The 14925-nt window shown below is 49.0% G+C and overlaps 1 protein-coding gene across 3 annotated transcripts in view; it reads right to left on the bottom strand.

Moving 5' to 3' along the window:
- Positions 1–1048: 1048 nt before the first annotated feature.
- The window catches only part of LOC102463174 (cilia- and flagella-associated protein 337-like), an 81362-nt gene continuing 67485 nt past the window's right edge, over positions 1049–14925 (bottom strand). For all 3 annotated transcript variants that reach the window (XM_075903989.1, XM_075903990.1, XM_075903991.1), the window contains 3 exons: positions 8211–8344; positions 4683–4835; positions 1049–1978 (listed from right to left, as the gene is read on the bottom strand). In XM_075903989.1, coding sequence (XP_075760104.1) covers positions 1697–1978; positions 4683–4835; positions 8211–8344 — 569 coding nt within the window. In that variant the 3' untranslated portion in view covers positions 1049–1696. The remainder of the gene's footprint in view (positions 1979–4682; positions 4836–8210; positions 8345–14925) is intronic.

The raw sequence follows: 14925 nt of genomic DNA on the forward strand, positions 1-14925 counted from the left end.
TATCTAATCCCTCCATTTCCGGTATTTCTAAGATGCCTGTCATGGTGATACCTTGGCACCACATTTTTGAGAAGAGTATTTGAGTTGTAGGTAATATAACACTTATATTCCTTTGAGCTACAGAACCAATGTGCTTTGATGGAGAATACATTTTGATTTGCATTTGCCATCCCACTTGGTAATGAAAAGACCAGGGCACCTGGTTGTAGTTTGAAAGAAAAATGGCAAATTGCATGCTGGGTAGCTGTTAGGCCGTACCCAGCATTAGAGGTAGACAGGCTTTTTCTAGTTAAATGAATTTTTGTTCACAATGGAAAATTTAGTTTCCACAAAGTCAACATTTTCTGTGGAAACATTTTAAGTTTGCCCAATGTTTTCAATGTTCCACCACGGACATTGAAATAATATTCCCACATCAACCTGCCCCCCCATCTATGGGGCTGCAATGCTCCATGGAAGTTGTAGATCAGGGGATTCATGCCGGTAGTCAACTAAGGGCTTATATCTCCCATTATGATTTCCCCTTTCAACATTTTCAAACTGGGGCTTTTCACAACTGATTAGTCCATGACAAATTTCAATATTTTTGAGGGTTTTTTTTTTGGTCTCAATTCATGCTGAAAACAAATCTCGAAATGCCAACGTTTCTTAGAGGATGGAAATTCTGATTTTTACTTGACTCTAGGTTGTGATGCTTTAATGGCTCAGAATCCTTCACTATGAATGCAATCATGAACACCTTTCAACCAAGCCATGGACAAAACATCCAGAGACACGTTCTTCTTTTTAATAGCACTTTGAGTCATGTTGCTTTGTTTATATTAGCCAGATTTGCTCTCAGCCTCTAGAAAGCTTATGGAGACACACTGTGCTGCTAGACTGCTGTGTCTAAGGTCACACCTCTGATTTACTGAGTGTCTGCAAACAGCTTTCAACTGCTGTCCAGCTTCCCCCACCTTTTTTTAATAGGAGAAAATAACTATCTTCAATGATTGCAGCTCTTGCTCAATTACAGTTATTTGTGACAGAGATGATAAGATAATTATAGTTGAAGACACTATGATTTTACTCGATAACTAAGGATCAACATTTTATAAACTACAGGCAGTTTTTGACTCATATGACAATATTTAGCCTTAATTGGAAAGACATAATTAACCAAGTAACTTCTAAGAGACATGTAACTACCAGATAATTACCTCTAATACAAATATCCCTTGAAAATAAAGTGATGCTGAATCTGTCTTTGCCTGGCTTTGATTTTCCCCATTACATTCAAGACCTCCTTTCAAGAACTAAAACACGTCTCAAAGGGTACTTGAAATGCAAACAATGATAGTGGTTTGGTTTTATCTCAGCAGTCTGAATTTTTCAGAATTGGGAGGGATACAAATGTGAGCTGTCAAAGGTTGAGAGATGGTTTCTCTTTTGCCCCTCACAAAATCCCATGTTAGTTGTTTTATGTTCATTATTAAATGTAGAAATTACACCATTTTCAGACCAAAGTACAAAAATATTCTTTCAGGTACTTTATGTGTGTATCAAAGAGGAATTTAGGCATCAAAGGGAATGCTTAAAATAATGTTTCAGGGTCTAATACTAAAAAGACAAAGCATATTGTTCTAGAAATGGAATCCAGGTATTCTCTTTCAGAAGGTGCCAGCTCTTAACATCTAGTACAGGCTAACAGAGACAGCTACTGTGGGAACTGGGAAGGAAATTGGAAACTTTTAGCCTTTTTACTGTGGGAGAGGCTAGCTCTAGTAGGTTTAACCAATGGAGGAAGCAAAGGAGTTTTCATGTGGACTGATGACTTCTTTCTCTCACTCAGACTGGCCTCTTCGGTCTTTTCACCATCCAGTTCTGGGAAGGTTAGTGGTAAAGACCGTAAGTCCGACTCGGTGGTACAGATTATACCCTGGCTCAACATCCGAGGGGTCATGGGTAAGTCCTGAGGTAAAGTTAATTTCTGCATCTCCTAAGACAGAAATAAAAATGCATAATGAACGCAAAGGCCAACCTTGAGAAATACATTCTGTCACATGCGTTTCTATAGCACTTGCCATTTTAGCACGGCCTGTATGTGTCAGGGTTTTGTCTGAGGCTCTGATGATGGGGTGGTTACAGCCAATTTCAGGGTCGAATCTCTCTGGATTTAGTTTGAGATCAGTGAAATTATTTCCATGGTTCCAGTAATCTATGTACAAGCACCGAGAGACATTGTAATGGGTGTTTTTTTAAAAGTCATTCAATGAAACACGCACACACCCCTGCCTCCCTTTCTGGTGACTCCACAGAAGAGAAACAACACAAGTTGATGCAACCACATTTCTCTAGTCAGGCCCACAGATGTGGGGAGTGGCGGGAGGGGCAACTGCCCTGAGACCTGGCGATTCAAAAGGGCCCAGGGCTTCTGGCTGCCGCTGCTGACATGGCAGCAATGTCGGCAATCGAAGCCCCAAGCCCTTTAAATTACCACTGCAGATCCAAGTGGTGGGAGGGCTGCCTGTGGGAGGCTAGTCCCCATCCCTGCCCCTGCCCTTTCTGGGCGCATGGAGCTGCCCCCACCCCCGCTGGCCCAGGGGCGCAGCAAGTGTGTAGGCCCCCTGCCTCTAGTGCATTTATGGGGGGTGGGAATAGGTGAGCTCAGGGATGGCCCGTGATTACAGACCGACTCAACTGTCGCCTAGGGCGACACCTTCAACAGGGCACCTGGGCGCCCGATGATGACGTCACTCCATTGCTGGCCATGCAGGCGGGGGCGCCGATCGCGCGTTCCGCCTGGGGCGCCAGCTGCCGCAGCCTGCCTTGAGCCGCCCCTGGGTGAGCTGGCTTCTCTCTTCAACCATCTCCACTTCTGGAAACCCTAAACCTCTATAGACCAAACACAGGGGCATTTGGGGTGAGAAGTAGAGTTCTCCCTGGCCATGGATAGTGAATCGAATCCAGGATCCAGAGAACCTAGCAGCTCCACTTCCTCCCATGTTGATGCTGTCAGGACAATGTGTGACCTTTCATTATGTAGAAATGAATTAGTCTAGATATTCTGGCTAAGGGGTATTTCATGTCTCAGTGCCGGGTGTTACGTCTGATTTGCACACGTACTGACAACTCTACGATACACGTGTTTTAAAAATGCATATTTCATATCTGGAATGACAAGGGTTTCTGTTGTAATACACAGCCATGAATTTGTGGATGGCTCCTGGCGGGAAACAAAGTTTTCTAATATTTGCTCTGTTGTAACTGACGATGCGACCTTGAGGAAATCACATAACCCAGGGGTTCTCAAACTTTGTGATACCGCAACCCCCCTCTAAGTTGCTCGCGACCCCCCCGGGAGGTTGGGACCCACAGTTTGAGAAACGCAGAGTCATAACTGGAATAAATTGCCCAGGGAGGTTGTGGAATCCCCATCTCTGGAGATATTTAAGAGTAGGTTAGATAAATGTCTAGCAGGGATGGTCGAGACAGTATTTGGTCCTGCCATGAGGGCAGGGGACTGGACTTGATGACCTCTAGAGGTCTCTTCCAGTCCTAATATTCTATGATTCTATGATAACCTTTGTGCTTCAACTTTCCTGCCCATAAAATTGGGAACTACACTATTTACCTCACAGAGTTATTTTGCAGATTAATTACTTGACATTTACACCACACTTAGCATGTACATACTGTTCATATTTGCAGAGTACTATCATGATTATTTCATACAAATTATTGCCCACCTCTGCTGCAGGATGACCAATGGGGGCAGCTGCACCAGCAAGAGGAGAGGCCAGGGCCAGGAACCATGGCTTGGCCCCAGACAGGCTGAAGGGCCGCAGGCTGTGGAAAGGCTGCTGGAGGCTGAGGATAGCCCCAGAGCCTCGACCCCCTGCAGAGAGCCTGCCGGTTGCAAGGGAATGCTGGAGGCTAGGGCCAGCTGCCGGAGCCTGCTCCTCCCCCCAATCAGGTGCAGAGAGGGGGGGCAGTTGGAGGCCAGCGCTGGCCTGTGGACCCTCACTCCCCTGGACCAGCTACAGGGCTGTGTGTGGGGGGGGTGCAGGCTCCCAGAGCCTTGCCATCCCCAGAACAGCTACAGGGCCGGAGGCGGCAGCTGCAGGCCAGGGCTGGTTCCCAAAGCCTCGGCCCCCCTCTCCTGTGAACAGCTGCATGGAGGGGGCCAGCTGGAGGCTGGGGCTTGTCAGTGGACCCTCAACCCCCCGCCCCACCAGACCAGTTGCAGGGCCCAAGCCACCACTCTGACTCCTGCACCCCCACACCTACTGTCCCCTGCATTGAGCTTCTCCTTAATGTCCCGAACATGCCAGGTAAATTTGCTAGTGAATACATACAAGAAAATAGGTTTTAAAAATTCTTTCCATTTGAATCTTCTGTGCTGTTATTAAAAAGGTAGGTAGCGTGACACAAACAACAAGGGGTGGGGGGGAGAACCCCGAGATTCATGGACTGGATCCAGGCAAGACAGAGGCCTCATTTGGCCTCTAGGCCTTAGAGTCCCCATTCCGGCGTTACAGGAAAAGCCACAAGGAAAATATAATGAAAAAAACAGCTTGTTCACCAGGAGTCTGGCTTGATTCCGAAAATGTTGTGGGAATGGCTAATGGCAGGTTGGACCTTGGCAACTAAAAGCCTCATTTGTATTTAACATAAAACTACCCAGCAGGAAGGACACTTACTGCGGTTGCTAGTGCATGAAAAGGTGAGCAGAGTGTCCCAAACCGGTTGAATTTGTTAGCGTTGATAGCCCCAAAGACACGCCGACGGGCTTTCCTTCCCGTGATCCTTTTCACCAGGTCGTCTTCTAGATGGTGTCTGAAAAGGCTCTGGCACTGAAAATGGAAGAGAAAATAACTGGTTTACAATGGAAGTGATGTCATCCCACTCATTTCAAGACATTCTCCCTCTTCAGAATGAGGAAGCGTTGGTTCCTGTTAGAAACAACTAAATCAACCACCAAATCCACCACGGAGCTGTCTGCTTCCTAAAGGCCAGAGGGCATCTTTGTCACTCATCAGTCAATTCCTGACCCATAGGAGTGCCAATTTCAGCTCACTGGCTAAGGAGTAATAAACTGTAAGGTTAGAAATATCCATGGTGATCGTGTATTCTGATCTCCTGTATCTTACACACCATCTGAGTAGCTCACTAAGGCACAGAACATCTCAAAGCTTTTGGTTCTGTTTATGGTTGTTTTCCTGGCTCAAATTTGCATCCGTCCCTTCTAGGGTTGCCAGGAATCCGGTTTTCACCCGGACAGTCCGGTAATCACATCTTCTGTCTGGTAACCCCCCCCCCCCGCCCCAAAAATACCGGACATGTAAAATGAGCACTGGTCTAGATGGTGTAGGGGAGTGGGGAGCATGGAAATTTAAAGGCGCAGTGACCTTTTTTATTTTTATTTTTTGCTCAACAAGTTTGGTTCCCCTCCCTTTTTTTTTCCTCAACCAATTTTTTTCCCTGCCATGTTTGGGATTTTTTGTGTTAAGGTATCTGGCAACCCTATTCCCTGCAGAAGTGGAGTCTGAGGAGGGACGCGAACACTGTGAGGGATGTGGCAAAGTGAACTGGTTTTGGAAGGGTGCTCCAAGGTTGAGGGGAAGTATTGAAGAAGGAAAAGTCACGCAGCAGTTGTCGCTGTTTTTTTTAGAGAAGTTACACAGTTCTTGCTTTCTTCCTGGTGGTGTGAGTTTTTGTGATGGTTACTATTCTAGACTGATTGTATAAACCAGTGGTCCCCAATCATTTGGAGCTGCCAGGCGCCAGGGGACAGGGCCGTTCGTCCGCTGGGCGCCACCGCGCGCCCGGGGGCGGGGCCATACATACGCCACACTCCCATTCGCCACGTGCCTGGGGCCAGCAACCCCATGCGCCACATGGCCACAGGTGGGGCCGCCCATTCGCCACAAGCCTGGGGCCGGCACCCCCCATAGCTGCGCGCCTGGGGGCGGGGTGACCAATTTGCCATGTGCCTGGGCCAAGGCAGCCAATTCGCCGCGTGCCTGGGGACGGCGCTCCCCATGCACCCGGGGCTGGCACTGCGCATGTGCCACACGCCCAGGCTGGGACCAGCCCCGAGCACTTGGCGGGCGCACACAAATGCCCCTGCGGATGCCATGGCGCCTGCGGGCACTGTGTTGGGGACCACTGGTATAAGCCATTGCACCTAATAGGGATCTATCTCTTTAAGAGACCCCTGTCGGGAAGCTAGGAGTGAGTTGTGTTACTGTTGCTGGTTAGATTTAGCACTCCACACCCAGAAGCTCCTGGAATTGGGTGTGGTAGTTTGGGGTTAGACTCCATGAGCAGGCCGGCCGGGCGGCCGGCCAGATACTTTACTAAGGGCCTTGTGCCCTGTATGAACTGGGAGAAGCTGAGCCAGGAGCAGAGAGCAGACTGCTGTTCCTCACTCTGCAGCACTTTGCAATAGGTAGTGATGATGCTAACCCTCTACCAGGGCACATGGGCAATGTTAATTATAGCAAGGGGAAACTAGGAGGAGAAAATAACTTCTTTGCATTAATTGTTTCCTTCAAATGCTGTTTTGATTTTAGCCAAACTGTTCTAGTTCACTTTCTCAGTCAGCGGAATTCTTCAGCTCTTGAAATGTAGCAATGAGGAAAGAGTCATTTCTGTTTTGTTCTCAGTTTTTGTATTTTCTTGTAACAGGGTTTTCTTTAAATCAGTTCACTTGTGAGTTAACTGACTGGTTAATCAGTGAGCTGGCTGCCTAGCAGTGATCCACAGCAGAGAAAGAGTCTGCCTGGACTCCACCTGAGGATTTCCTACAAGCAAGTGGAGAGATGGTTCAGACTCAGCATCTGGTGCTGATTTGATGATCTGAGACACAAACGGAGACGTTGGTGAACTAAATTGAAGCTTTTGGGATCTTTCAGTCTCTTATTGTGTTTGTGTGGACTGAAGTGTTCAAATTTTACTTTTCTTTTTACTTATGTTTAGTGTAACTGTGGACAATATCCGTGGGTTATAGAATAGCTGTGTTCTCTTGTTGGCATTAGATTATTATTTGTTTCTTCTTAAGATTTTATGAAGTGATTTCATTAAATTCATTTTTTTTAGTTACTTTTAGAGCTTGAATGTAAGGAGGCTGACACTGGGCCAACCTTGCTGAAATTCCCTACAGGCTGAACTCTGGGTTTCCAGGTACTTTCTATGGGAGTGGGGTTTTTGTAGACACTGGAGAAGGGCAGGGAAGTCTAGGCCAGTGTTTCTGAAAGTGCTCCCCGGAATCACTTTGAGAAACACATTAACTGGATGCCCCGGTTTGTTTATTTACCGGCGCTACGGCTACGGAGCCTTGCGGCTCCCAATGGCTCTGTTTTGTCCTTTGCAGCCAAGCAAGCCCTCCCTGACACTCATTGCTCAGGGCCCAGTGAAGTCTGTTGCCAGCTCTGGCTTCAAGCCTTCATTGAGGTTGTAGAATCTCCATCACAGGAGATATTTAAGAGCAGGTTAGATAGACATCTATCAGAGATGGTCTAGATGGTGCTTGGTCCTGCCATGAGGGCAGAGGTCTAGACTTAATCATCTCTCGAGGTCCTTTCCAATTCTAGTGTGCTGTGATTCATATAAAGCTTGGCCAATTTTCTGCAAAATACGCTCTAGTCAAATGTTGGTTATTGACCTGGGAGATACAGGACATCAGACTAAATGATCAACTGGTCTCTTCTGATGTTAAAAATCTGTGGATCACCAATTCTCTGTACCACATAAACACCCTGAAAAGTCACATTTTACAATGGCATTTACCATCTGAGATACTGAAGAATGCATAAGAGTGGAGTATTTGTTATCAGACCTTTGGATATTACCATTAACTACCTTTGCTTATTATATGTAGTTCAGTGCTGTGCCTTGCACAGGAATAAAATCCATTAGCAATTACTTGAAGAAATCATCAGTTATTAATTCTTATTTTTAAAAAATGCGCCATTTAACAACCCGTTTGCTCTTGCATTTGCAATAGATTAGATTGCTTTGCATAACCTGCAAACTGTTCCCCGTGCATGACTTTTTTTGGGCATCCCTATTGGGAGCATTCTCCCGTGCTTCATCATTTTGTGCGTCTTTTCATTAATTGGCGCTCGTGGCAGATTCTCTTATCTTAAGCTGCAGGGTTTTACCCTACTGTGGCATGGCAGGGGACTGTCAAGGTCAGAGACAGACAAAAGATCTTACAGACTCACCTCCTGTTTTCTTTGATTTGAGGTGCTGGTGAACGGTTGGGGAGTAGCCAGATGGCTTTGCTCTGCGTCCTCGGAAGAAACCTGGCGAGGGGATATGGATGGATGGGTATCATCTGCTCTTGGTAATTGGCACTCTGTAGAGAGGGAATATGGTCAGAAGGTGGCACTGTATGGTAGAACAGTGTTTCTCAACCAGTGGTACGAGTACCCTCAGGGGTACCTGAGAAAAGTCTGGGAGGGTACGTCAACACAACTGAAATTTGAAGAAAACTGAATTTTTGTTTAAAGTTTTACAGCGCTTTATTATTTTTGTATTTTTTACACCCAAAAATTTCATCACCCGCCCAGCTACGATTAAGTTGTTTAAACAAACATCTTGCAAGGGTAGAAAAAAAAAGTGTGTGCCTAAAAACTGTAGGTACTGGGGGTACTTATAATTTTTTCTTTTTTTGAAAAAAGGGTACTTTATACTACCCCTGCCTCTAGCACCTCTCAAGGTCCCTTACAGCTCTATGAGATGGTATATCTCCTTATTATCTTATCCCCTAAGGCCCTTTCCCCTCACTCCAGCTCCCTCATTTTCACTGGGCAGGAGCAGGAGGTTGGGAGGTAGTAGGGAGTGGGCGTGGGGGTGTGCAGACTCTGGGGTAGGGCTGGGAATGAGGGGTTTGTGGTGCAGGAGGGGGCTCTGGATTGGAGTACATTGGGGGCATGAGAGCTCCAGCGGGGGGTGCAGGTTCTGGAATGGGGCAGGAGATAAAGAATTTAGAGTGCAGGAAAGACTCCTGGCTGAGGCCAAGAGTTTGGGGGTGCAGCAGAGGCTCCACGCTGAGGTCAAGAGGTTCAAGGTGCGGGAAGAGGTTTGGGACTGCAGGGCATTGGGTGTGGAAAGGGGAGTACAGTCTGGGTGGCACGTTTGTAAGGTGGCTCCCGGGATGCAGCCAACAAATCCCGACAGCTCCAGGGCGTCTCCACACATTGGCCTATGTCCAGAGGCACCGCCCCTTCCAACTCTGATTGGTTGCGGTTCCTGGCCAGTGGGACCCGAGGAGCTGGTGCTAGAGGCAGGGGCAGTGCGCGGAGCCACGCTGGAGCCCAGTACACTGAGGAACCCCAGGGACTTGCTGGCTGCTTCCCAGGAGCTGTGCAGGGCCAGGGCAGGAAGGGAGCTCGCAGGCGGAATTTTTGGCAGCCCAGTTGGCACCACCTGGGTCCCATTTTGACCAGGCGTTCTGGTCGAAAACTGGATGCCTGGCCAGCTTAGCGCCATTGTCAACAGCTGCCCCGTCCCATCCCAGCACCCGTCATGTATCTGTACAGTTGTATGGTTTGTAAGCTTGGGTGGGCATTTACAAACGGGAAGGTTTGCTTCTGCGTGACGGGACCTCGCTGGAGCGCCGCACCCAGCCCCTTTACATGGTCAGAGGCTGAGGTGGGAGGGGCAGAGCCAGTGTTCAAACGGGAGCCGAAGTAATGCACGGGCAGCCGCAATGTTCCTGATTCAGTGAGCATCTGTGGTCTGCTCCGGCACGGTCCGGGGTCCTGGCGCTGGCAGGAGGCAGGAACAATTCCATTCAGTCTGTGGCAGAGGAAGGGTGTGAGCCCCCGTTGCCTGATCATTGCTTTCTTTCTATTTCGATAGCCGTTCCAATGGGGACGCCCGCTGCTTCCTGCCCCACACCGTGAAACGTGCTGTTTGCGGGGAACCGGACGCTGCCTTTCAACCCAGAGGCGGCTGCACTTCGGTGACATGTGGAGTGATCCCCATGCGATTTGTCCCTCAGCTTGTGAAGGGGAGCGGAATGGTCCAGTCCAAAAGACAGACGTCCACAAATTATGAAAATTCCAGTTTGAACTTTTGTTCCCCTTGGGGCAGAGGCACTAAAAACATCCTCCCTCCCCCATCTGTTTACAGACGAGTAGAGCATGCCAACTACAGCTGGGACAAATGTCAAAGCCAGATTGTTCCATAGACATGCATTGATTTCAGTTTCAGAGGTCCAGGGCTCTCTGGTTCCTTCTGACTAAAGACAGGGAAAGAGCAATTTAAGGTGGTGGGGGAGGGGGAACAACCCTGGCCTTTCCTATCCACAACCGTGTTTCACAAACGTGCACAAAAACACATTTTGAAACCTCAAAAGTTGTCATGAAATGGAAGCCGCCTCCGGCCTGCTTGTAAGAGCTGGTTAGAAACACAAATCAATGCTGCAGGGGTCAGTATGTGTTGCCCGGGCTGAGGAGAAGGGTCTAAAAGGCCAACACCCAGGGGCGGCCCATGAGCATAGGCAGACTCGGCGGTCGCCTAGGGTGCCGCCGGCCCGGGGTGCCCAATGATGACGTCATGGCCATTGACGGCCGTGCAGGCGGGGGCGCCGATTGCGCCTTCTGCCTAGGGTACCAGCTGCCGCAACCGGCTTTGGGCCGCTCCTGCCAACACCTCAGCCCACAAACCCTGACACCACCCCTGTGCTTAAAGGTTCACAAAGCCAGGACCCTCGCTCAGCCCACTACAGGCCTACAGCAGGGGTGGGGAACCTTTTTAGGGTTGGGGGGGACGCTGACCCACAGAAAAATCAGTCGGGGGCTCCACACAAGGGAGAAGCAAAAGCAAAAAAAACCCAGCACCCCTCACTGACATGGCCCCCAATTGAGAAGCAGAACAACACCCCCCCCAGATTCCGCTCGCACACCAGAGCCTGGGGGGGCCCAGGCAAGTAGAGTTTGTGTGTTCCAGCCCCATGGGCAGGCAGTGCATGTGTGTGTGGTGGGGAGGGGAGGGCTGGAGCACCAGTTCAGGCTCCCCAATGCTGGGGTAGGAGCCCTGAGCTTCGGGAGCCAGATCCAGGCAAGCTGGGGGGGGGGGGGGGGGCGCATCCTTAAGTTCTCCACCTTGGTCTAGTGAATTGGAATTTGGCTATAAACCTGAACTACTTAAAGTTCATGCGGGGCTTGAAAGGGCTGCCGGAGAAGAATCAAGCCAAAGATAATATGCAGGAAAATTATCAGAGGAGTAGCCATGTTCATCTGAATCTGCAAAAGCGACGAGGAGTCCTGTGGCACCTGATAGACTAACAGATTGATTGGAGCATGAGCTTTCGTGGGGCAAGACCCATTTCATGCATCTGATGAAGTGGGTCTTTGGCCACGAAAGCTTATGCAGGAAAAGTGCATGAAATGGTTAACGTTCCTTCACTTTTAACAATCACTGGCTTATTATGACACAGGGAAGGGCGTTTATTTTCCCCAAGCACCTGCTGTTTTGCCTCTTTGAGCTTATGACATCCTGTGGGCTGAAACATGCCAGAGAAGTGCAAGGCATGAATTAGATTGATTAAAGATGATGATACAAAGACACACATCTGCAGCCTCTGCCAAACCCCCTTCAAGAGGCCCCAGATGGGCAGAGACCAAGCGAGGTATCGAACAGTCACTAAAGTGCAAACATGGAGAGAGAGACCAGCAAACACCGACTCCATCCCTGTGGGATAGACATTCACCTGCCCCTTCCACAGAGGTGGGGTCCCTAGAAGAGGACTGGGACAGGGGTTCCTTCTCGTCTCCCCTGCCCTCACTGCCTCTCCACCCCTAGATACGCCACCATGCCTCAGGAGACCTCAGGGTCCAGTTCTCTGGTGTGGCTCCCCCCATCGTCCCCGCTGGACATAGTGTTGGAACTAGAGGTGTGGGGGATATGCAGCACCCCAGCGACTGAAGTGGTTTCCATTCCATACAGATGGGGTGGGCAATCATTTTTGCAGGGGGGCCACTTAATGAATTTTGATAGGTGGTCACAGGCTGGCTCCAGCCCAGAAGGGGCGGGGCCTGGGGTGAAAGGGGCGAGGTCTGGGGCAAAAGGGGCGGGGCTTGAGGACTAGCCTCCTCCCAGAGCTGTCTGGGGCTGGAAGCTTTGAATTAAAAACACGTCAAGGGGCTCGCAGCTCCCAGCCCTGCAGCCACCATGTGGCCTGGCAACCGCCCGGGGTTGCTGCAGCTATTTAAAGGCCCCTGCTGGGGTAGCGCCGCAACTGGGAGCCATTTAAACAGGATCCTGCTGCCTGAGTCACCGCTTGGAAATTTGGCGGTACGGGGAGCGGGATATAAATAGAAAGCGACCGGATGCAGTCTGTGAGCCGGATCCAAGTGTTATAAGGGCTGTATCCAGCCCCCGGGCCGCATCTTGCCCAGCCTGGCTACACAGGGTTTACAGTTTGGTTCAATGGCTCTTAGCATCCCTACTGTAAATATTGTTCCAGCACCTCTGCAGATGGTTCCAGGTTTGTTCTCTCCCTTCCAGGGGATGGGGATTGTTTCCTCCAGTTCTTCCTGGCCTGCAGCTTCACATCTTCGCTTTAAACCCTTTGGCGGGAGTAGGAACTCTCCTCTATGCAGCCTGCAGCCCCAGCGCGGCGTCGGCATGTGCGGAACATAGTTTGTAACAGGATTCGGGTTGGGCGCAAGCCCAGCCCTATGGCTCAGCTGCAGGTGTCTCCCAAATACAACGCCTGATCCAAAGCTCCCAAATGCCAATAGGAGTTTGCCCAGAGTCCTGGGGAGCAGCTCCAGGGCAGAGAGAGAGCCCACTGATGGGACGGGGAGGTTTGCGGGAGCAGGTTTTGTACCTGGGATGCTGTGCAGCATGGGTAGCTTTTGCTCATTTCCCTCCCTGGCCACTAAGGAAGCCGACAAAGAGGCAGACACAGTAAGATGACCACAGTGGGTGCCCGGAGAGGTCATAGATCATTTGTACAATGGAGCATGTAAAACACTGGCAGCTTCTGGTCTCCCAGACAAGGCTTGGAAGGTCGGATTTGGAAAGAGAGAATTACACAGCCCGCGTGTGTCTGAACAAAGGACTTTGCTATTTCCCCATTTCATTCCTCACCTCTGCGACCTGGGAGTTTCCAACAATATGCTCGGCCAGGAATAGGCAATTTTCAGCATTGCTGGGGCTCAGCGCTGTCTAGACTTCAAAACACGCCACCCTTCCTTGAACGCCTGCCACGGCCTCTCTTAACATTTCCTGTACATGGAAGCTGAGAGCCCTTCGCTTTGCCAAAGCCTCAATCATGCTAATGAGCCCCTAGTTCCTGTAACATCTGGCAACTGGTCCTACTTAAGCCAGTGAACTTACAGCAGGTGCTAGCAAGGTTCATTTCCAAAACCAACATCCATTTGAAAAATTAAACGGTCCTGTCCCATTATGGAATGATAGCATCTCCCTTCAGGGTAAGACAGACAGAGTAAAAGAAGCTTGAGCAGGATGTTCTTGGTGAAGTGTTTCTTAATAATTACATCGGGGTAAGCTTTCTAATGGCACGTTACTGGCAGGCCAAATTGCTGTCTACATCCTGTCAGAAAGGAGACAACTACTGTAGCTTGGAAACACATCCTCTTTTATATAAAACCAGACAGCTGAGGTCTTAACTGTCCTAAATAGCCTGCTCGCTCTTGCTTCTTTTCTTTCCTGCTTCTTTGCTGACTGTGGAAGGATGCTATAAATCTGGTTACTGCTCCCATCCCCTCTTTGTGCTATTTATTTGAAAACTGGACCAACCCCTACAACTCCATTTATCTGAAGAAGTGGGTTGTGCCCATGAAAGTTCATGATACCATCTACATTTTTTGTTAGTCTCTTCAGGTTAGTGCTTCAAGATTAACTTGAAGCACTCTGTTAGTGCTTCAAGACTGTTTTTTTAAAAAGTTTTTCCAGTTACAGACTAACACAGCTACCCCTCTGAAACTTTTGGTTACTCTTAAGTGAGTTTAGATTTCTCGTGCTGAGGAGTCTTTTAAATTTTGGGTAGAGTTTCTCCCATGAATAGTTAGTCTTTAATTATGTGATTTTACATAGCAAAGAAAGGGACGTGGTTGTCTCTGTGTCTCTGAGTACAATCTGAAGTCAGGTCGACACTACGTGAGAAAGGCAACCTAAGATACGCAACTCTAGCTCCATAAAGTGGATAGCTGGAGTTGATGTAACTTAGGTCAAATGTCTGTGGCATCCCGACTGTAGGAAGTTGATGGGAGAAACTCTCCCATTGACTTCCCTTACTTCTCATGACCCAGTGGAGTACTGGGGTCGATGCGGGCACCATCAGCTGTCAATTTAGCAGGTCCTTACTAGACCTGCTAAATCAAACCCCGGGAGATCAATACCTGGCACATCAATCTTGGGGTAAGTGAAGAGAAGCCCTAAGCGAAGAGAGCTTACGATGAAAGGGCATAGGGTTGCCTAACCTCCAGGACCAAAGTAACTCTGAAACACTGTTTCCACCCCCATCACGTGCTCCCCACATCCTTCATGATGTGGCTCAGCCTGCACCCTCCAGTTGCTAGTGGGAGACATTTTCTAATGGCTATGTGATGGCTCTCATCACCCCTGCAGAATGCTTCAGGTCCATGACACATTCATCTCTTGCTGGCCTGGGTAACATGCTGGCAAACAGGTTTACAGCATTTCTGTTCTCTCCTGGATGGACATGCTCCAGTGTCGGCTCATTTCACTCTCCAACTATCTTAGGTACTTATACAACCCACATAGGGCTTCATGGTTATTAATGGATTGTCCTCTCACTACATTCTGTTATACAAGGAAACCATAGCCTCAGTTGTAGAAATGGCAGCTTATGGTAGGTGGAGTGACTTTCCCCCGGGGGAACACAGGAAGTCTGTAGCTGAGCCAGGAATTGAACCTGTGTCTTCAAGGTAAGTGGTC

Source organism: Pelodiscus sinensis, chromosome 20 (genome assembly GCF_049634645.1).
Source record: "Pelodiscus sinensis isolate JC-2024 chromosome 20, ASM4963464v1, whole genome shotgun sequence".
Classification (NCBI taxonomy): Eukaryota; Metazoa; Chordata; order Testudines; family Trionychidae; genus Pelodiscus; species Pelodiscus sinensis.